At 37.1% G+C, this 21249-nt stretch overlaps 3 protein-coding genes across 3 annotated transcripts; 1 reads left to right on the top strand and 2 right to left on the bottom strand.

Moving 5' to 3' along the window:
* The first annotated feature begins 4021 nt into the window (after positions 1–4021).
* Positions 4022–10358, top strand: LOC137735128 (carotenoid 9,10(9',10')-cleavage dioxygenase 1). The gene is made up of 14 exons (XM_068474508.2): positions 4022–4453; positions 4528–4598; positions 4710–4724; positions 5361–5472; positions 5548–5647; positions 5982–6044; positions 6416–6526; positions 6607–6791; positions 7192–7330; positions 8493–8610; positions 8686–8787; positions 9315–9566; positions 9829–9940; positions 10150–10358. The coding sequence occupies exons 1-14, from the start codon at positions 4217–4219 to the stop codon at positions 10177–10179; spliced, it is 1647 nt and encodes a 548-aa protein (XP_068330609.2). The 5' UTR covers positions 4022–4216; the 3' UTR covers positions 10180–10358.
* Positions 10359–10751: 393 nt separating this feature from the next.
* LOC137735129 (UDP-galactose/UDP-glucose transporter 3) lies at positions 10752–13370 on the bottom strand. The gene is made up of 7 exons (XM_068474510.2): positions 13087–13370; positions 12841–12938; positions 12597–12727; positions 12110–12140; positions 11836–11939; positions 11548–11669; positions 10752–11259 (listed from the first exon to the last, which is right to left on the bottom strand). Exons 1-7 carry the CDS (start codon positions 13188–13190, stop codon positions 10851–10853), a joined length of 999 nt encoding a protein of 332 aa, XP_068330611.2. The 5' UTR covers positions 13191–13370; the 3' UTR covers positions 10752–10850.
* A 1018-nt stretch (positions 13371–14388) lies between these two features.
* LOC137735343 (nuclear transcription factor Y subunit A-1-like) lies at positions 14389–20262 on the bottom strand. The gene is made up of 7 exons (XM_068474765.2): positions 19921–20262; positions 17401–17657; positions 17082–17197; positions 16830–16901; positions 15954–16118; positions 14901–15298; positions 14389–14806 (listed from the first exon to the last, which is right to left on the bottom strand). Exons 2-6 carry the CDS (start codon positions 17642–17644, stop codon positions 14915–14917), a joined length of 981 nt encoding a protein of 326 aa, XP_068330866.1. The 5' UTR covers positions 17645–17657; positions 19921–20262; the 3' UTR covers positions 14389–14806; positions 14901–14914.
* Positions 20263–21249: the final 987 nt, after the last annotated feature.

Below are 21249 nucleotides of genomic sequence, written 5' to 3'. Positions count from 1 at the left end.
GATCTTCCGTTGATAGCTGCGTTAGGTATAATCTGGCATTTCCCATTGTTGAATTATGCTAACAGGTGTTGATCCACTACTATATTTGCCTGTTTTGGAACTCCCGTTGACATTCAACTAAATTATGATATATATTGACTTGGAAATCTAATTCAGCTCCCACTTTGAGTGCCAAAATTGCAGCATTGGCATTCAAAGAAATTATGAAATTCATCTGAATTAAGAGCTTTGGCAAGCCTTTGAAAATGTTTTCAAACCATTTTCCCATACGTTGTGCGCAAATCTCTTCATCACCACCATTATGGTCGAAGCAAATGGAGGGGAGGAGGCTACGCACTAATTAAGATTTGGTTTTTTAGTCAAAATGGTTCATGAGATTTGCATAACTCTTCACTTTGGTCCCTAAAATTTGAAATCAATAAAATTGGTCCCTGAGATTGTCTACCATCAATCATTTTGGTCATTTTGTGAAAAACTTCCATTAAATAAGAATAAATAACCAAAATACTCTTAATTTTTGTCAAATCATTTTGACCTATTGTTTATTAAATTGAGGGTATATTTATCATTTTGATCCTTACTTAACATAATTTTGCACAGAATGACCAAAATGATTGATAGTGGACAATTTCATTGATCACTTCTATTGATTTCAAATCTCAATGACCAAAATGATATGTTATATAAATCTCAGTGACCATTTTAACTAGAAAGCTTTAAGATTTTGACACTATTAAATTATTAAATCCCTTCTTTCTTCAATCTTTGATCTATTCCTTCCATACTCTCTCAGTTGTTTTTTTTCTTTCCTCCTCTTCTGTTTCCTCTTGGTCCTACAATTTAACCAAATTATAAAAGTCATCTAATATTAATTAATTAATCTCACTTTGGACCGAATGAAGTCACATTCAGCCTTCCTGAAATTCAGTCATAATAGCACCCATCTTAGAACGCACTCAATCTTCTTATTCTCCTTTTCTTCCCCAAAACCTATATTTATATTGGAACTCTCATTTTCCATATGAAACTGGATTTGACTCCAAATTCTAACCAGTTATTATTTTTTTTCAAGTCTGAATCATTTGAATTGTATAAATAATTTTTAATTTGTGCTGATACGTTGTACCATTTATACATGACCATCGTGGAAATATGGCGGTAGTTGCCATCCAACAAGGCTTTTAAAATATAATAATATTGTCACCAAAAGGAATGAGTCAAATGAAATGTGATAGTGATCATTTACTAGAAAACGTTATGAAAACATACCATTCACGACGAGGATAGATTTTTTAATATGCTGGAATACAGGGAAGTACATTATATGTTATTATGCAAGTAAAAGGAAGTTTTTTTTCTTTTTTTTTTGTTAGTGTTCCTCGACTTGTATAATGACATATAACGTAAGTGTTAATATTTCGAGCACACTGACAAATCTCTTCATGAGAAAAGCATCCTAGATTAAATATGAAGGTTGTTAATTGCACGTGTCATTCTCCCCTTGATAATTTCTCGAACTTTAATTTCCACCAACATCACTAATACATCATGTTGTCCAAGACCCCAATGAATATGATTATGGACATAAGCACTAAAGCATAAGCATGATGTCAAAGAGAGAGGAGAGGAGAGGCAAAGAGTAAAGAAAGTTAGGGAAGTTAGGAGGCAATTAGGTTAATTAGGAGTTTGGGTAAGAAAACAGGAAAGGAGAGCAAGTAAGATGCATGGGTTGTGGTGGTAAGAGTCTAAGAGATGTGGGATTTGCGTGTATTTAGGTTTGTGGGGATGAAGTACAAGTAAGAGTTGTGGGGGTGAAGAACAAGTATGAGTACTTGTAATTGGCATCACCTAATAATTGGCGTGGTGTGTTTGGGTACAAATAGAGGGATGGGGAGGTTCGTTTGGTTTTGGAGTGAAAAAAATTGGTAAAATATGGCGTTACTTGCCATTCCAACAAGCTTTGTCTCTTATCCACATAAAAGGCCACAAAGTTCTCTTATGTCACTAACTGCATTTGCTTATGTATTTGGTCCAATATACTAGTAGAAAGGGTGTTGGTTTTCTACTCATGCATTCCGGTTTCGAAACTCTCTTCTTTCTAAATTATTGTATTAGTTTCGAACTCTCTCTCATCCCTTAATAATAGTAAGGGCATTTGCTTATGATCATCATAATACCCTTGTCATAATTTTATAATTTTCTCTCTTCTGCATATCTATGTATACATTTTTTTATTACAACGACATTTTATTCTAATTTAGATTAATGGAAAGGGGGAGGTTGGAACCCAAAACACGGTGGATTAAAGAGAGAAGCCCTAAGCAATCTGCCACATGCATACCTAAGTAGATTAATTTCATTGGTATGGATCTTTTCAATTCATATTTCCATCAAGCAGCTGGCTGATATTGTGAATTAGATGAAGATTCATGTGAAGAACTTTCATTTTGCGACAGTGGCTGAAGAACATGTTCTTCGTGGGTGGACAAGATATAGATATTCCAAATATTTATTTGTTAGAAACGGACGAATTCAATAAACGAACGATGGAAAAGTCTTAAAGATACAATTTCCTGGATGAACCAAAGACAAGCTCAAACTTGAGTACTAACAAGAGATTGATCCGATAATTAATGACGTCCATGGATGCAAGTGAGTTTGTGGTTTCTTAGATCTGAATTTGGTCGAAAAGAATGAAAGGAATGAGAGAGAGGAGGTTTTTCCGCCAACAAGAAAAATTGCTTGCTATCGGCGGGATGGGGTGGCTGACGACTTGGGAATGTTTGGAGAAGCATTGGTTCGTACGTTGGGTTTTCCTAATGTTTTACGTTAAAGTTTTAACTTTTCTTCTCAAGTTAACAGGCTTCTGTGAGGGTTTAGTCATGGATACTTGAGCTGTTGAGCAAAAGGAAAACAACTTATATAACATCAGTACATCGTTACGTGATATTTCGTATCAATAAAATAAAAATGTGTAGAAAAAAATGACAGATATTGACGGATGATAGAATTGATGTTATTTTAGGTTCGGAAAAATTAAAAGAATAAAGTGGCATTTAATCAGGAAAAGTGATTGGAGAAATGGTGATTCAAGAGTTAAAAGATTATTTGCTGCTAGCGTATCCCGAGAGTGGATGTTTTGGACTTTTTAAGTTGTTTGGATTAATGTAATTTTCGTTTAACGTGGTCAATTTTTGGACCATTACATATGAATTCGAAGAATATGACAAGATTTACAAGACTTGTTGTATACGTAGTTTGGCCGAGTTTCAATGTTTAGATCAAGCGACATTTTAATATTTTAGGATTTTTTTTTTTTTTTATAATTTGTTATTTGTTTAATTCCTTCCATGTTTAGAGCTAGGATTTGTTAAGATTATTCAAACAACATTTAGTGTTGTATTTTATTAATCTTACCATATCATTAATCAAATTCGAGAGCTTTTCTCAAATTCTTTGGTGTCTCAAAAACATGTTCAAGAGTGATATCCTTCTAATCTATAATTTTTAATGCATTACGTATCTTTATCTCTTAGCACGTAACGTCACAATAACAGTAAACCCGTACCATATAATTCATTTTAGAGCACATTCCAGGCTGATGAATTTTTTTTTCTTTTGTCCAAAGGTGGGCTGATGAATTTTGAGCACAACAGAATATATATACACATATATAGAAAAATGCTAAGGAGATTTTTCAAAGTGAATCTCTCCGTGGATTCTCCACCACCATATGTTTTTAGCATAATATTTTACAATGTTGATAAGAAAATTATGTCGTGGAGAGTTCAGGAAAAGTCCGCTTTTGAAAAAGTCACCTTAGCATTTCTCATATATATATAAATAAAAAGTTGACGTCACTCAATAAAAATGAGAAAGCTTATGTTCAGATCTCTCACGCGAACTCGATTAGCTGCCACATTTTACTATTGTACTGTCTTGTAGCGGCAGCATCATTAGAGTTTGAGGACACGAAGATACTAACTGATTATTACTAAGTTATCTCGGACTCTGCAATGTTGGTTTTTTCCCACATTCCACAACAAAACGTTAAACGTGGCACTGCCATTGCCAAAAAAAATTCCTCCAATCGAAATATGACAACAACATGCGATGAAAAATCCCCCTACCACTTCATTATTTGCTTCATCTCTGTTTCCACCACACAGACTGACTCACCCACTGACTCCGACCAAGGACCAGAAACCAGACAGCAATGGTGGATGTCGAGGTTAGCGACGAGAAGCAGCAGCTCAAGGGCAGCGGCACAGTGATCCCCAACCCAAAACCCAACATGGGTTATGCTTCAAAAGTCGTGGACTTGATAGAGAAGCTGATTGTGAAATGGATGTACGACTCTTCTCAGCCTCACCACTACCTCGCCGGCAACTTTGCTCCGGTGGTTGATGAAACTCCTCCCACCACCAACCTCCCTGTCATCGGCCATCTTCCTGTAACTCTCTCTCTCTCTCTCTCTCTCTCTCAAAATTGCCAATTGTCATGTTCTATGCCATATATGAATTGCAGGAGTGCTTGAATGGAGAGTTTGTCAGGGTGGGGCCCAACCCAAAGTTTGCACCAGTTGCTGGATATCACTGGTATGTCTATTTTCCATCTCCCTTTTTGGGTCTCTGTTACATTTTGGAAATAATGTTTCAGAGAATAGTCATCTGGTCTTGTGCTGATGTTCTTTATTGCTATCTTTGCAGGTTTGATGGAGATGGGTGAGTGATTCCCCAGTTTTTATTACATCTTTATTTGAATTCTGAATTCAAGTTCTGAACTATTTGTTTGTAAGGTGATTATGTTGTTGAATTCAATTTCCATGCTAAAATTGAGATAAATCATAAATAGCTTAAATAGCTTCTCTCCAATATTCGTGTCGTTGGCTGAATTGGTAAATCGATTGAATCAGTCTGGGGAATATTGAAAGAGTATTTTCTATTATAGGATTCAGTATAAGACTTTTCTTTTTCTTGCTATTGTGAAATGTGGCTAATTGTGCTTCAGAACTCCCTAATTTCTCCTTATCTCCGTCGTGTTCTGCATCGGTATGGTTTAAGTATTATTTGCTTGCTTTCATGAGGTATTCTTTTCGGAGAACTGTTTCTCGGTGCATTTGGTGAAATATGCAACTGTTTTTCAGCATGTACTAGTTGATTGTCTATACACCTTCGTTTCTGATACTACATTCATTGATTTATTTTACGACTCAGCATTAAGTTTTTCAACTATCCTGCCTTTTAAATTGTAAAAAGTTAGACAATTTCTTGGTTCCAATAATTGTGTCTGGTATAATATAAATTGGACAAAGCAGGTAAAACCGTAAAGCTATATATGTAATTGTTAACATTTTGCAGTATGGTTCATGGTATGCGCATCAAAGATGGCAACGCAACTTATGTCTCCCGCTACATTAGGACGTCACGTCTTAAGCAAGAAGAATATTTTAGAGGTGCTAAATTTATGAAGGTATGTCATTGCAATTTAGTTTAAGTTTGTGCCATACACGTTCCATTCTTACGTTCCTCAATATGTCATTTCCAGATTGGAGACCTTAAGGGGTTTCTCGGCTTACTCATGGTGAACTTACAAATGCTAAGAGCAAAACTGAAAATATTAGATATGTCTTATGGAAATGGGACAGGTAAGGTGTTCTTCGCAGTATGTTTTTTAACTGCAACAACTTTTATTTTACGTACAATTTTGAAAGAAGTTTTTCATGCATTATCCTGTTTTAAAGTTAATGTCGGAACTGCAACAACTCATTGGCTTTAATGCCTTTGGTCACTGATCTTTGTATACGATTATAATTCTTATGATCCCTACACCACACTGTAGATGCATGGACACGTCCAGATGTGAAAATTGGGCACATGGTTCTTAAATTTATCCTTGAAATCCTGGCGAATGAGGAAAGCATGTCCTTTTACTTGCCCAAGGAATCAGTGAACGTAACTAACTGTTTTCTGCATTTCCAGGTAACACGGCTCTCGTATATCACCATGGGAAGCTTCTAGCTCTTTCAGAGGCAGATAAACCTTGTAAGCAGAACTCACCCATTTTCTTGCATCTACTTTTCAATTTCAATCAATTCGAGAATCTATTGGGATGAAAAGATTACTTGTTCTTGGACTGCACAACTTCTTTTGATGCCATATAGATGTATGGTTTTTTCGGTTGAGAAAAAGAAAAGGTTGAAATGGCAACCTTTTTATTGCCTCCTATATCTTCTGCGGGACGAAGACATATTGGTACTTTTTTCTGTTTCTAGAGCGGAACTGAAATTACTTATGTTGCATTGGCAATGAAATAGGAACAATTTCTGTTGCCTGTATATCTTTGTGCGACTCAAACATTTTGGTACTCTTGTTTATTCCTAGTTTGTTGGAATTGTTTATTTTGCATCATGCAGATGTCCTCAAAGTTTTGGAAGATGGAGATCTGCAAACAGTTGGCTTGCTGGATTATGACAAGAGACTGACACATTCCTTCACTGCTCATCCAAAGGTTGACCCAGTCACTGGTAAGTACATTCTCATAAAACGGTACTTATTCGGCCTTATAAGGAAATTTTCCTGTCAACTTATGAAGTACATAATGCAGGTGAGATGTTTACCTTTGGTTACTCACAAACACCGCCATATGTCACTTATAGAGTTATTTCGAAGGATGGTTTCATGCATGACCCTATACCGATAACAATAGCAGACCCCGTCATGATGCATGATTTTGCAATTACTGAGAACTATGCAATTTTCATGGATCTCCCCCTGATCTTCAAACCAAAGGTATGAAATTATTTTCAACTAGTTATCGAACACCCATTATATAAATGGTTAATTTTACCAATAAGTATGAACACTTACCAACCAAGTAATCTCCAACCAGTCATAGGCAAAGGAAAAGAGGTTGAAGTGGCAAATAAGGAGGACCAATTCTTGGTTTTTCTATGCGTTCTTGGTTTTTAGATCAACATTACGTACTATGGTATTGTGTTCAAGTGTGTTGATCCTCTAATTTGGATTTCATACATATAAGCCTGCAAATGTTCATGAACATTGAGTGGCATTAACCACTTCCATTCCACTGAAGTTTTGGATCAATGGATAACTTAACAATACTTATTGAGCATTAAACAATCACATTATAATGAAATTGAACATGTTATTATTTTTCATTTTTTTTCAGGAAATGGTGAAGGAAAAAAAGTTTATATTCACATTTGATCAAACAAAAATAGCTCGCTTTGGTTTACTTCCACGGTATGCAAAGAATGAGTCGTTAATCAGATGGTTCGAGCTTCCAAATTGCTTCATTTTCCATAATGGTGAGCGTGTTTGCTTCCAATCTTAGTGCAAGAAAACAGTGTCTTTGAAACAAGTATTTGTTTTTCAATCAGTTAAATATATATTAAAAATACCTGCATGCTATTAAAATTTAATTGATGAAGCACAGCAGACACTCTTAAATAAGTTCCTATGCTTTATCCTTCTTTTGAGGCATTACTACGAATCATCGTCTGAGGAGCCCAATCACTTTCTGCTAAAAAATGTTGCGACTTTTAATCCTTTTTTCTGAAAATCTTAAATTTGTTTATGGTGATATCTATTGAGCTCTGTATCCTTGCTGCTTTGGCAGTTCTTTTTCCTTGCTACTTGCAGTTGGGTTCAAACTAATATGCTCTAGGTAGTTTTATGCCTACCAGCTCTTTCTTATGCATACCGCCTGTCTGATTCAGGCCGCAAAAATCCTACCAGCTACCTATAACTTTTATTATTTTTCTTTCTATTCCATTGATCTTTTTCTTGCTTCAGTTTTTCTTCTTGGTTTCACAGAGTAGTACTGATCTAACTCCCAGTTGCAGATTATCCTTGAATTCCTCTATCTAAAGTTTCAGACCTTCTGAACTTATCAAGGCTTACGGAAGTTATTTTAGCCCCCTTTGATTAAGTTCTATTTTGTCTTCATCACTGACTCACATCAAATGCTGACTAGGAGGGAATTGTTCTTCTCCGATTCCTGTCTACTGAAGAATTACTGATCAACCATTACGTCTGTTATTCTTTTTGGTAAATTTTACTTTAATATTTAGGACCTTTCTGGATTAACCAATATGCCAAAATTCTGGTTTATCCTGGACTGACTTGGAAGATTAGTTGATATAGCACAATTGTAACTCCGTGTTATTTATTGAAATCTGACAGTAGTTTAGATTTCTGCAAATCATAATTTGTAGATTCACCAGTCTGCAAAGTGGTTGCCCGTCTGTTCATGTACTGTGAAATGGTTGTGTTAGTTAGTCCCGTTCTGTCCCGGAACTTAACCAACTAATGACAGGATATTTGTTCAAATGTGTAACTTATAGTTAATGTCGATTGTTTCAACAATTAATATCTATGATCTTGCATGGTTTGTGAGTAAGCCATGCTTAAAGTTTTTTCTTGTCTAAATTCTGAAGGCTTGCCATTTTTTTTTCTCCTTTTATGTAGCTAATGCTTGGGAGGAGGGGGACGAAGTTGTTTTAATCACATGCCGGCTTGATAATCTTGATTTGGACATGGTCAATGGGTCTGTCAAAGAAAAGCTTGAAAACTTCAAAAATGAGCTGTAAGAGATTTTGACAGATGTTGCTAACTTGATTTCTTGAGAGATGGTGCTTCTGACTGTTTTAATTATTTTCAGGTACGAGATGAGATTCAACTTGAAAACTGGTCTAGCATCCCAAAAGAAGCTATCAGAATCGGCTGTAGATTTTCCCAGGGTGAATGAGAGCTACACCGGCAGGTATGCATATTCCTTTCCCTGGGAGCTGCCTAATGTTCTTTTAGGGCATGTTCGATAATCATTTTGCTTTTAGTTTTTAGTTTTCACTTTTAGTGCTTAAGGTATGGGAAAAGTATATGAGGGAAAGGAGAGATGAAGAAGGATGGTTGGAGGGAGCAGAAGAAACAAAGAAGAATGAACAAAAACAAAGTCTTGAAATTGTTTTTGCTTTTTTATTTTTAGTTTTCATTGTGTACTTTTCTTTATACATCTCTCCTGCCATCCTTCTTCCGCTCTTCTATATCCCTAATTTCTCTCACATATTTCTCCTCTACCTCTAGCTCAAAGAAAAAAAAAAAAAAAACACTAAAAGCGAAATTCTTATCAAATGGGCCTTTAGCTTTCATGCTCTATGCTCTCTCTCTCTCTCTATTGTGGCACGGCACCTTATCTTTGCATTTGCCATTTGGTACTGTTACCATCATTTTCGAAAGCTACTGTAACATTCGTGTTTACTTATTTTGATCAACTAACTTGTGTGAAATCAGGAAGCAGCGTTATGTGTACGGAACCTTACTGGACAGCATTGCCAAGGTTACAGGGGTAGCCAAGTTTGATCTGCATGCTGAACCAGAGGTCGGAAAAACACAAATTGAGGTTGGAGGAAATGTCCAAGGCCTCTATGACCTGGGACCTGGCAGATTTGGTTCTGAGGCTATTTTTGTCCCTCGTATTCCTGGCGTTACTTCTGAAGAAGATGATGGCTACTTAATACTCTTTGTTCATGACGAGAACACTGGGTATTATTCATTTCTCTGACTTTTTTTTTTTCCACCAAATATCTCTTACAGTGTTAATCAAGTAATAGACTTATGGTTTCCAACATCTATCTCTTGTTTATTCCTTATAAACCAAATCATTAGTTTCTTTATAGTTCTCTCTGCTCATGCTTTTGAAGCTGAGTAAACCGGTGTTACCAGCAGTTATGCAGTGACGTGCATGTGAAGTTCAATCTTCTGTGAGGACAAGACTGCAATCTAAACTTGCATTTTAATCATGCAGAAAATCAGCAGTTCATGTAGTTGATGCAAAGACAATGTCATCAGAGCCCGTTGCAGTTGTGGAATTGCCACACAGAGTTCCATATGGTTTCCATGCCTTCTTCGTGACAGAGGTCAGCACCACTTCAGTTGTTCCGAAGATGCACTTTCATCTTTACTTCATTCTGCATCAATGCACTTAATTCACACACAGATTGGGATGCAGATCAGTTTTATTTGATTTAATTTGAGTCAAAACCGCCTTCTTATGTTTCTTTCTCCTACTCTAGTATTCCTTTTCTTGGTAGCGCGCTTCTGATCTAAATTACGGTTTCTTGAACAGGAGCAATTGCAAGAACAAGCAAAGCTCTAATTGTTCATCATTGGAAGAACCTACAAGGGAAGGCACGCCAGCGTAAACTGAACCTGTTGTCGTGTAGGCGGTCTACTCCACATCTACACCAATAAATAATGTATACACCTCTGTATTTAAACTACCGGATGGTGTTTTAATTACTTTGAACCAAAAGAATCAGTGGGTCACATAGCAAATACCTATACAATCTTAATTACGTTGATTACATGCTTGGAGGCATTTTCCTTTTCTCATTCGCATAGGGTTCCTTTTTTTTCTGGAGGACGGAATTGGTATTATATTAGATGAGGGAGAATTAAGAAAAGTGATTGGAGAACTATAACTTTACCACACTTAAAATAACACCAACTCCGTCCTCTGTCAGTTTTAATGATTGCAATGTCGATTGCAGTCAAATTTGTTAGCAACAGGTTTAAGTGATTAATTTGAGTCTCTCCCCTTGTGATTGTTGCTTACAACTCTTAATTATCCACCTCTTGTTGTATACGCATCTCTTTTTTACCGTATTAAAAGAGGGGTATACAACAAGAGATGGCTAAAAGCCTAAAAGGGTACCAAGTCTTCACAAATGAGGAAAAATCGTGGGTTATCTATAGATGTGAAGGGTCTATTCAATTACATTACAAAAGTTGCAAGGCGTTTGAATATAAGTTAAAAATTAATTGTGGTTACATTGGCTTTCTCTTTTGTGGAGCTCTCTGCAATTTCCTCCACTTGTGGTGTATATGATACGACAGCCCGGAAAATACCATGACAACTGATCCCCATTGCTTCGTTGACAGGGGATTGCCGCTCAGCACCGAAGACACCACGATGCTTACAAACTTGCGGGTTGTGGTAATGGTGGTGTTAGCTAAGGAACCAAATCGACTTATGGTTAGGAAAATGAAGTTCTGTCCAACAGCACCACAGAGACAATAGAGAAAAATGTCCCAAGCCGCTTCTGGATGCTGCTTGCAGAATTGTACTGCCTCAAATCCGCTGCCACGAGGCCAGCCAAACATGTAGATCATGTTGTATATGGTACCCCACAAATTCATGCCGAACATTATGTCCCAAGCGCTCGTCTTTGGATACCTAAGCAAAATCAAAAGCCATAACATTTAAGACTGAACCGTATATCATTTCACATGTATAGATGGATTGACATCTTTCATAAATTTTATTCCTATCAGCACAAATTCCCTCGAGTGAACTTAAAGCCCAAGCTGATTTTCATACACGGTCAACAACAGACAATTTGGGGTGGGATTTGCAAAATGTTGACAAATGGTTTAAATAATGTTAAGATTCCTGTGAGTGAATAGCAGAAAATCAACGAGTATTTAAATGGTAGAAAAAGGATGATGATTTTCTGAAGTATACCTCGCAGTTATTGAGTCCTGGGTAGCATTTGTGAATCCATCAAAAGCGAGGTTGAGGAAACATAGTCCATATCCAAGAGGCGCATTTGGGTGCGCCAACTTGCTAATAGTCTTTGAACTAGTCTGAAATCGACCCAAACGGAATAACATAAGAAAAGCAACAAAATAAGTATGGGTAGCATGAAATTTATCAAGAACAATTTATAAGGAAAATTGAAAGACAAAAGATAAGAATTATTTCATTCTTGTTTCATTCTCAATAAGCACACACGCCCACACCATCCCTCACCTTCAAGAGTGCAAATATGGATACTCCTCCGGCGACAAGAAGAGTACAAACATATTCAGGAAAGCTGTATCTTTTGCCGTAGACTAGAGTACCCATCAGCATCACTGCATACATGTAAAAACCATATATCGTCCCCATTACAATAATATGCTTCCTTTTTCTTATTGAAATTCAAAGGCAATCTAATCAGTATGATAGTTCACAATCTTAATTGAACTTATATGAGTAACATTCTTGCATATGTAAGATACGGAAAATAATGGTAAATAATGACCTGGAATCATTTTTGAGGACTTTGCCAAGACCTGCAAGTAGAAAAAAAAAACAGCTTTAATATCCGAAAACTATAGATCCATTATTTGGAATTTACTCCAAAAGTATAAATAAAAAACGAAACTTTTCACGAAAATCTATTCTTATCATCCCTTAAACAACCAATTCAACATCCTATCAAACTCAACTAAGAATTTATCCAAAAAATAATAATGTTATTGGCTGCATGGAAGTTCTGCTAATGGGTCCTTAAACATTTTTTTTTTGCCAATGAATTTTATCCAGAGGAAATCAAACTACTCCATTACATCTATGACAATCGTAAGTTTCCTAGCGCATTAGACCGGTAAGAAAATCTGATCCAGTTAACTAGAACTAAGCACATAATCATCAATTCTTCCTATAACCATAAGTTCATAACCATATTCTCTAATGCTGCCCATTTGAGTTACAGGGTACATGATCAAATCGAAAATTGGAACGCAAACCTGAGCCGGGTAACTGATGTACTTCAACGCTTCGATCCCCATAGCGGGTCCAATCGTATTAGTAATCCCTGCACTCCAGAACGTCCACATAGGAGCGCCTCCAGCATTGCTGCTAGACCAAAGCTTTATCACTGTTCAAAAGAACCAAATAGACAATATTACCATCCTCCCAATTTCATTTTTCAGCTCAAATCAATCAACATTACAAGAAATTCAAGGTTTTCAGAGAAAGATTGAAGCTTACTTATATATGACCAGATTAGACAGACCACATTCTGAGCCAAGTTCAAGACTGCAAGGTGTTCGAACCTATGCCCATCTCGCCCGAATCGCTTCGTGGACCTAAAAACAAAGATCAAGACGTCACCAATTTCGATTAACGTCGACAACCAAGTCTGCAAATTTCGAAGACGATTTAAGGAGCTGAAGAATCCCAACAGGGGGTGCGCGATCTGGGAAATTCCCATATGCAGAGAAAGTGAAGACTTACAGAGTTTCCTGAAGAACGCCTTGGTAAATATACGCAGCCCAAATTCCGACGACACAGAAGCCGAACACCAACACGCGGCGCAGCCCCGACCCGTGAGCTTCCATTTCGGCCCACCAAATCCCCTGCCTCAATCATTTCAATCGCAGTTGCTATAATGAACTGGATGGCGAAGTTGCGTAACAAATTTTTTTTTTTTTTTTGAATTTTTAAATAGGGCTGTTATTATTATTTGTCTCTGAGATTTACTTTAAAAACAGTAAAATTTGTTAATCTAGCTTCTTTTTTTTTTAAACAAATGTGTTCATGTAATTATTAAATATTATATAATTTTTATTTAAAAATAATAATAATAAATATTTAAAAATTTTAAAGTCAAAATAAAAACAGAAAAATATTGAAATAAAAAACTAAAAGACCTCAAACAAAAAATGATTCAATTTTTTAAGAAACCAAAATATCTACCATTTAAGCATTACTATTGAAGAAAAAATTTGAGGAAAAAAAAGAAGAAAGAAAGAAAATCCCTCAGGAAAGCCTGGTTTCAACCTGGAGAGCATGAAAGGAGTAAAAGAGTGGGCTCCTCAACCTCTCAGCAGAAAGGGAGCACCAACCATTCTTTTTTATTCAAATTGCATGCATCCTCCTCAGATTACTAAATCTTTCATCATTGGGACATCTCCGTGTGCGATTATTATCCTTAAACCAGACAACTTCATTCGAAAAGTCGAAAGACACAAAGCTTTTACAGACAGAAACATGGTTTTCAAGAGAGAGAGAAACAGAGAGGCGGAGGGAGGCTTTATATTACAATGGTGTTCATGTTAGGGTTTTTGTTCTGGTTGGACTTGGGCTCACGTGCTCCAATGCCTTGGAGATCCTTCACTTTGGGCTGGCCTTTATTAAGATTTATATCGTACGAGCGTTTTAGCATTTAAATTTGAATTTTCACAACCATTAAATTTTTTATTCAATACTATGTACCCTTAAAAATTTTCCAAGAATTTACATTTTCAATATTTTTGAATAAATTATATCAATTAGTCGGACCAATGTATCTATTATCTTGCACCAAGTTCGAGTTGTTTGACCTTTTATATTTCTGTAAATCAGAATAGTTTGAAATATCGCTCTATAAAATAGAAAACTTTACTTAATTTACTCACAACACCCATACTAAAACTAAATTTACTCAAAACACCCCAGCTCCCTCTATTCACAAGTGTGGAAAGTAGTTTGGTTTTGCACAATTAAATACTTAATTAGACAATAATCAAGAGCAATACTGCCTAAGTAGTTGGACCCTTGAGAAAATCAGATAGTAATCAAACATAAAATAGAACAATAGCTACACTTAGAAACACAGATCAAATTCTCCCCTCCAGGGATGGGGAAAAGTCTTTTCAAGAGGTACCACAACCCTAAATTTTGTCCGAAACCGAAGTCACTACACACATTCGAAAATCGAAACACAACGGCACTGTTTAGAATCTACACATTCATAACTAATTTTCTGGTTTTAAGTTCCCAACTGATGCCTTTCTTTACTGTTTCTACAACAGGAATGAGTGCACAAGTGATGGCAGTCTGAAGACGACCGCCTATCGACTTCCGCACCACTCCAATAGTTACAGAGTAACCAAAGCCAAGAATGATTTGCCTGATAGAGACATTGCACAGCCGGGTTTCCCCCAAGAGAGACCGTGCACGCCTTCAGCTTCACCTGCAAGATATAAGCCTCTATTTACAAGATGTTGAACAAATAATAACACGGTTTGTCATACAAACTGAAACCTACGCCAGGAGGAGTATCAAACCTCGTAGAGGGATCTCATTTACTGGGGATAGCCCCACGAGACGACCCTTTCAACTGCATGTTTTCCCTGCTGTCACCGAACGCAGAAGGGTATGCTGATGATGGGCCATGATCGGTGCCATTACCATTAGAGCGTGTGTGGTGGTTGTGTGTCCTGAACCATGGACCTGATCCGTCTTGCTGGACATTTGAGGAATCAACATCCGCATTGCTGGTATTTGGAAAGCACTCAAAACCAGATTTGGCGGATTGGCCTGAATGGTTTCCATCCAAATTCATGCCTTTTTCTAACGAGGAATTCTCGTCATTGGCATCTTGTTTCTTTGTATTCAGGAAGCGGCCTCCACAGCCCCTTGCTCTCCTTAATGCATGTAGGTGTCGAGACTCGTGAAGATAAGGCTGTACAACGAACATAAAATCATATGTCAATCAAGCCATAAAGGATCAATTACCAAGCAGAAGAATCAAATCAAGTGGCTGTATGAACTTAAGACCTAAAGGAACCACCACGTACCGTCAAGGCTTTACAGCCCAAATCCTAAAGCACGTGCCTGGAGTGACGAAATCTATATATCCACCAATATGTTTCTAAAAAGTAGGCGATAATATGAAAACGGAATGAAGGACATTCATTCAGAGTATCGCTGATATTAGTCTGATATCACCAATTCACATGCATGGACAAATCCACATCTGTGAAAATGAGTCAGATATGATTGCTACGTACCAACATTTACCAATATTTCCACTAATACATCTCCAAATTTACCAGTGTTCTATAGATATTTCCGCATTTCCAACTTCCGGGGCTGTAAATATTATCAAATCAATTGATAATTTATTGAAGGGAGAAGAAGATATTTGTTTGCACCTTAAAGACATTAGATTATTTCCATAAAATCCAGACCACCTACATATTCATTAAACTTCATCATCTTAGATGGTTTCTTGTACCCAACTCCCCATGAATGTAAGAATGGCCACACATATGTGCATGTCTAATGCTACCAAATTCTACTGCAGTTTGAAAGAACAAAAAATTGAAATCATTTACCTTTCGAGCTTTTATAAGTTTCTTTTCAAGCTCAGCTTTAGCACGTGACTGTCTTCGTCTCAAAATACCATGGTACTGCTTTGCATTTACATACACAGGCTCCTCTTCCATATCAAGGGGCAAAGGCATTCTACCAGGATGCATACCATAGAAGTGGGGAGGCAACTGGCATCACGCTAAAAACCATCAGACAAGAAACCAGAACTTTTCTCAACATTAAATTCAATGCATTAAAAATATACTCATCCTATTGCTTATCCAAGACGAGAAAGTGAAAGGGTTGCATCTATTGTTTGACTACAACAATGAAGACCAAACATGTATATAATAGTACCATACCCGACATAAAAATAACTTGGTATCCAGAGCATCACCTAGTCTTCTAAAGAAAATTGTTCTTTCTGTGGGACTGCAAGTTATCCGACACCATGTTATCATATTGTTACCCGGCGTCCTTTTTCATTCATCCTTTCTCTCTAGTTGGATGGTCTGATTATTATTTGTCACTCAAGACAGTGGTGGTTCATTGTCTCTCATTATAATTTATCATCATATATCTACCGTTATTAATCGTGGTCCTCACAAGGAAATTGTTTGGTTGCTCCCTAATTGATGATTGGATGTCAGTTTTTCATTGACGAATTTATCAAATTCAGATAGCAGTTTGAGTTCGGTTTAGGATAGTAGTCTAATCGAACCCTACTTATATGAAAATCTATCTCATTTCCTCCTGCATTCTGAACACATTTAAACAAGCAGTACGGAAATCCTACATTTACGATTAACTGGCATAGATCATTGACGAGTGAAGACTTCCTGCCGACTTAGATACAACTTATGCTACTAAAACAATATCAACAGTTGCGGATTGCATACCATAGCTTGTGGCCCATAAGGAGTCAACATCCCACCATATTGTGGATCTGAATACGGATATGATGACATAACCTGCAAGTTTAATAAACTTCTAAACCTTCTCATTGAACAGCAGACATTTTTCCAGAAGAAATTTGAACGCCTATAGTGGTAATGGATGCAGATTCCTGTTCTTCGTATGTCTGTGATTCTTTCCTGTGTGTTGTAAGGTTTGTATGCATAGAATGTGAGAAGAAAAGAAAAAGAACTTACAATTGAGTGGCCAACAAGTTCCATTTGTGAATTTGGATCCACGTGTTCACCCAATGCAGGAACCACTGACGACGAAACGCTTTTGATATGTTGGTTTTCACTTCCATTATTCCCATCTGAGTAAAAGGAAACTCACATTAACACGTAAGTCTATAGCAGTCGACTGAACATATGAAAGAAGATAGAATGTTATAAATGTTATAGGGAAAGATGTGGAGCAGACGTAGTCCATAGTCGTGATGATAATTATTTATCCACCAGATAACTAAGTTCACACGAAATTTCCCGTGGGATATGATAATTTAAAAAAAGTAACTACCAGGCTGTAATCCTACTGTAGTCCGCAATTCTTTGTGGAAGTTGGCACCACCACCGTCCAGCCTAGCGTTAGGTTGTGCCTGCATTGCTCCATTCATGACCATACTATTACTGTGATCCACCAAAGATGATGCTGAACCATTCCCCCCTCCACGCCACCAAGGTTGGGAGTAGATAGGTTGCAACACAGTCTGAGCACCATGTTTTATATGCGGATCTTCATCTTTAGATTTGGCCGGCATCATTCACCACTTTCTCCTGAGAAGAATATAAGCATGGGTTTGACAAATATAACAAAAGTAAGGAAGATGAGGACAGAAACCAAAAGAAAGTACTGATCAACTGTCATGGCAGAAAGGAAACGACAACTCCTACAATTCATAAATCCACTTGGGGCACATTCAAGAAATCATATCTGAAGCAAGAAACCAAAACCGCTGACGTTCAGTAATTGAAAAATACATAAATGGATCACAAAATAATTCAGCAAAACAACTCGAACAGAATGGTAAAGATTGATGTTCCATTTAAATCATATTATTCCTAGTTGATAAGCTTTTTAAGAAATTTCTTGAGGACAAAGCTAGGCATAAGTACATCAATCAAATGTTGTAACAGCCGGAGGCGTCTCCCAAAAATGTCAACTCCAATTCACATTTGGATTCCTAAGCGTCACTTGCACGCTCTAGATCTTCCTACTGCATACCCAATGTGATTCAGGGGATTCACAATCCTCCCTACTTCACAGATATCATGATTCTCCCTCTGGGTATCACAACCTCCCTTCTTTGGCATTGGCACTTGCACCAGGAAGAAAACCACACGCATAACAATTGGCATGAACAACAATTCAATCCACATGGTTAGAAGTTGTTCCCTCTGGACTTAACCCAACCCAAACAGGTCCACACGGTCTCTAACTATTTGGGATACTAAGCTACATGCATGGCACTTCCCCTTCAACTTTACTAGGCAACAAGGGGCATAACACATGACGTTGTGTTCCTCTCACCAGTCTTCCAATCACCACAACAATCTTGGCTATGTCCATCATAGGTAATCTTAGCTTATCCAATCGAGGAGGCTTACCTCTGGCGTCGCACATCCATTAACCCATAGCATAGAGGGTTCGCACTTTTTCCCTCATTGGCAGGGATCAGTTGTTATAACTATGTCCCCCAATTGACTCATAGGAAATGCGTTGGGACGCTCTGACAGACGGACTCTATTTCTGATGACCCCGGGCCTCTTCTGAAAGTACTAACTCTAGTAAAATTTAGACTCCCGGTTCTTAAACACTCTCAAAATATTAGTAGCACAGAGTTGATGCGGCATGATGAGGTATCGCAACCAGCCCTTCTTTTAAGGTTATCATAAAGTTCCGATCATGAACTTGAGAAATATAGACACTAACGCACAAACACGAAAATTGTGCAAATATAGTTACTGTAAAAGACGTAATGCATAAACAAATATTAAAGCCAAAAGGAAACAACGGAAAGAAATTTAATGCCTCGACAGTACTCTGTAAGTCCTCATGAAAACCCAACAAAATTCCACACTTGTTGTCCAACCCTCTAAAACCCCCCACACACAGTTCAATTCTCTCTCAATCTCAAAACATATAAATAAGTACATACCAAACAAAAAGCACCTGATCAATCAATTTTGGTATCTTTAACATGCAATTATATCTTCTTCATCTTTTTATATATACTAGCAATATTGGGGTTGGGGGAATTCGAACTCGGGACTGCGAGTGCAAGGAAGTCTGTCCTTAACATGCAATTATAACTTTAATCAAATGCAATTTACAGCTTCAAATGTATTCTAAACCAGTTTTTGAACTTTCCTTGATATGGTCGATATTTGGAAATATCGAACAAATCAGGGAAAGATATGAAAAGAGGGTGAAGTTTAAACTTTCTTTGATACGGTAAATATTTGGAAATATAGAAAAAATCATAGAAAGATATGAAAAGGGGATGAAGTTTAAACTTCATCTCGTATCAGATAAACTTTTAAATTTCGGCTAACTTTTTTGTCGGTATTTCCGACATATCGGTTAAATATTAAAGAAACTCTTATATTTAGTCTAAAATCAATGTTTGGAATCGATATTTCTACTAATACCGATATTTTAAACAGTGTTCTAAACTCAGCTTCGAATTTACAAATGTTAAATACACTATTCTGTCTCACTCCATTAAAGTGGCTAAACTTTCAAAACCTTTTACATTTAGGGACCGGAATTTCAATACATGCAATCCCCCTTGTTTCAATTAAACAAAAATGCAACTAAACCAAAAAAAAAAAAAAAAAAAAAAAAAAAAAAGAGGTGGAAACTTGAAAGCCCTTTTCATTATCCAAACCCCAAGCTTGAAACTTCATATAATTTTCTTTGTAATTCCACAATTTTCCCGCTGACCAAACAGAGATTAGAAGGAGCTTTTCTAACAAAAACAAGAATTCAAGCACGCAGAAACATTGATTTGAGGAAAATTGGGAGGGAAAATCTTACAGTGGTGAGCGAAGTAGCAGATAGGAACCCGAAGAAGAAGCTTGATTTCAGGGATTGGAAGTCGTCGATGCAAGTCTCATTTTCTCTCTCCTTTCTTCTCGCTATCTGTCTCTCTCTCTCTTCCTTCTCTCTGCAACCTTAAGAGAGACAGTGGAAGGTCACGCAGACAGAGACAGTTTAAAAATATGATATATTTTTTTTAAAATATTATTCTTGGAAATAAAATTAATATTTATTAGTTTAAACTATACAGAAAAGTTTGACAAGGCAAAAGACAATAATAAAGAAGGGAGAAGTTTGGGTGACTTGACCAAATTAGCCTTACAATTCCCTCTTTCTTCCTTGTAATTTACCCTTTGTTATATATATAAAATTAATTATCGAAATAACGAGTTGGATATCAAATTATTATGAATGACTAATTCTCATAATGCGTCAACAATCTTTAATTTTTGTCACAATAGACTTTGTTTTACTATTTATAATTATAAGTTAACTATGTTTTAGGCTAATTGTGATTGTGACACCTTTGTTAGAATTATCCAAACAAGCATTGCATATATAACAGTCTAGTATAGTTGCGTTGCTGCCTTCATCTCTTAATGTAACTATATCATTGTCTTTAATGGTTTTTTTTTATTTACTTGATAAAAAATAAATAAATAATGGAAATAGCGATGTTGAATCAACTTTTTTATTGGTTATAACAATTATTTTATTTCTTTTTAATTTGTCTTGAATGGCTAACTTTGCGAGTTCAAATTGTAACATCCCACATCGTCCAGAGGAGCGATCCTTAAATGTATATTCCCATCCTTACCTAGCACGAGGCCTTTTGGGAACTCACTGGCTTTGGATTCCGTAGGAACTCCGAAGTTAAGCGAGAAGGGGGCTAGAGCACTTCCAGGATGGGTGACCCACTGGGAAGTTGCTCGTGAGTTCCCAAAAACAAAACCGTGAGGGAATGGTAAGCCCAAAGCGGACAATATCGTGCTACGGTGGTGGATCGGGCCCGGGAAGTGGTCCGCCCCGGGTCGGGATGTGACAAATTGGTATCAGAGCCAATCCCTGGCCGGAAATGTGCCGACGAGGACGTCGGGCCCCTAAGGGGGGTGGATTGTAACATCCCACATCGCCCAGAGGAGCGATCCTTAAATGTATATTCCCATCCTTACCTAGCACGAGGCCTTTTGGAAGCTCACTGGCTTCGGGTTCTGTAGGAACTCCGAAGTTAAGCGAGAAGGGGGCTAGAGCAATCCCATGATGGGTGACCCACTGGGAAGTTGCTCGTGAGTTCCCAAAAACAAAAACCGTGAGGGAATGGTAAGC

This window comes from Pyrus communis, chromosome 7 (assembly GCF_041283825.1).
Source record: "Pyrus communis isolate YQ-2024b chromosome 7, ASM4128382v1, whole genome shotgun sequence".
NCBI classification, from domain to species: domain Eukaryota; kingdom Viridiplantae; phylum Streptophyta; class Magnoliopsida; order Rosales; family Rosaceae; genus Pyrus; species Pyrus communis.
This window is presented reverse-complemented; position numbering and strand designations above follow the sequence as displayed.

What these genes read in the sequence shown, in the direction of transcription:
- LOC137735128 (XM_068474508.2), top strand. Translation starts at nt 4,217, where the DNA reads ATGGTGGATGTCGAGGTTAGCGACGAGAAGCAGCAGCTCAAGGGCAGC. An exon ending in CCCTGATCTTCAAACCAAAG is followed by an intron (nt 6,792 to 7,191) that starts GTATGAAATTAT and finishes ATTTTTTTTCAG; the next exon opens with GAAATGGTGAAGGAAAAAAA. An exon ending in AATGAGAGCTACACCGGCAG is followed by an intron (nt 8,788 to 9,314) that starts GTATGCATATTC and finishes GTGTGAAATCAG; the next exon opens with GAAGCAGCGTTATGTGTACG.
- LOC137735129 (XM_068474510.2), bottom strand. Translation starts at nt 13,190, where the DNA reads ATGGAAGCTCACGGGTCGGGGCTGCGCCGCGTGTTGGTGTTCGGCTTC. An exon ending in GTCCTCAAAAATGATTCCAG is followed by an intron (nt 11,940 to 12,109) that starts GTCATTATTTAC and finishes ACATGTATGCAG; the next exon opens with TGATGCTGATGGGTACTCTA. An exon ending in CCATATTTGCACTCTTGAAG is followed by an intron (nt 11,670 to 11,835) that starts GTGAGGGATGGT and finishes GGTCGATTTCAG; the next exon opens with ACTAGTTCAAAGACTATTAG.
- LOC137735343 (XM_068474765.2), bottom strand. Translation starts at nt 17,644, where the DNA reads ATGATGCCGGCCAAATCTAAAGATGAAGATCCGCATATAAAACATGGT. An exon ending in AACTTGTTGGCCACTCAATT is followed by an intron (nt 16,902 to 17,081) that starts GTAAGTTCTTTT and finishes TTAAACTTGCAG; the next exon opens with GTTATGTCATCATATCCGTA. An exon ending in CTTATGGGCCACAAGCTATG is followed by an intron (nt 16,119 to 16,829) that starts GTATGCAATCCG and finishes GCGTGATGCCAG; the next exon opens with TTGCCTCCCCACTTCTATGG.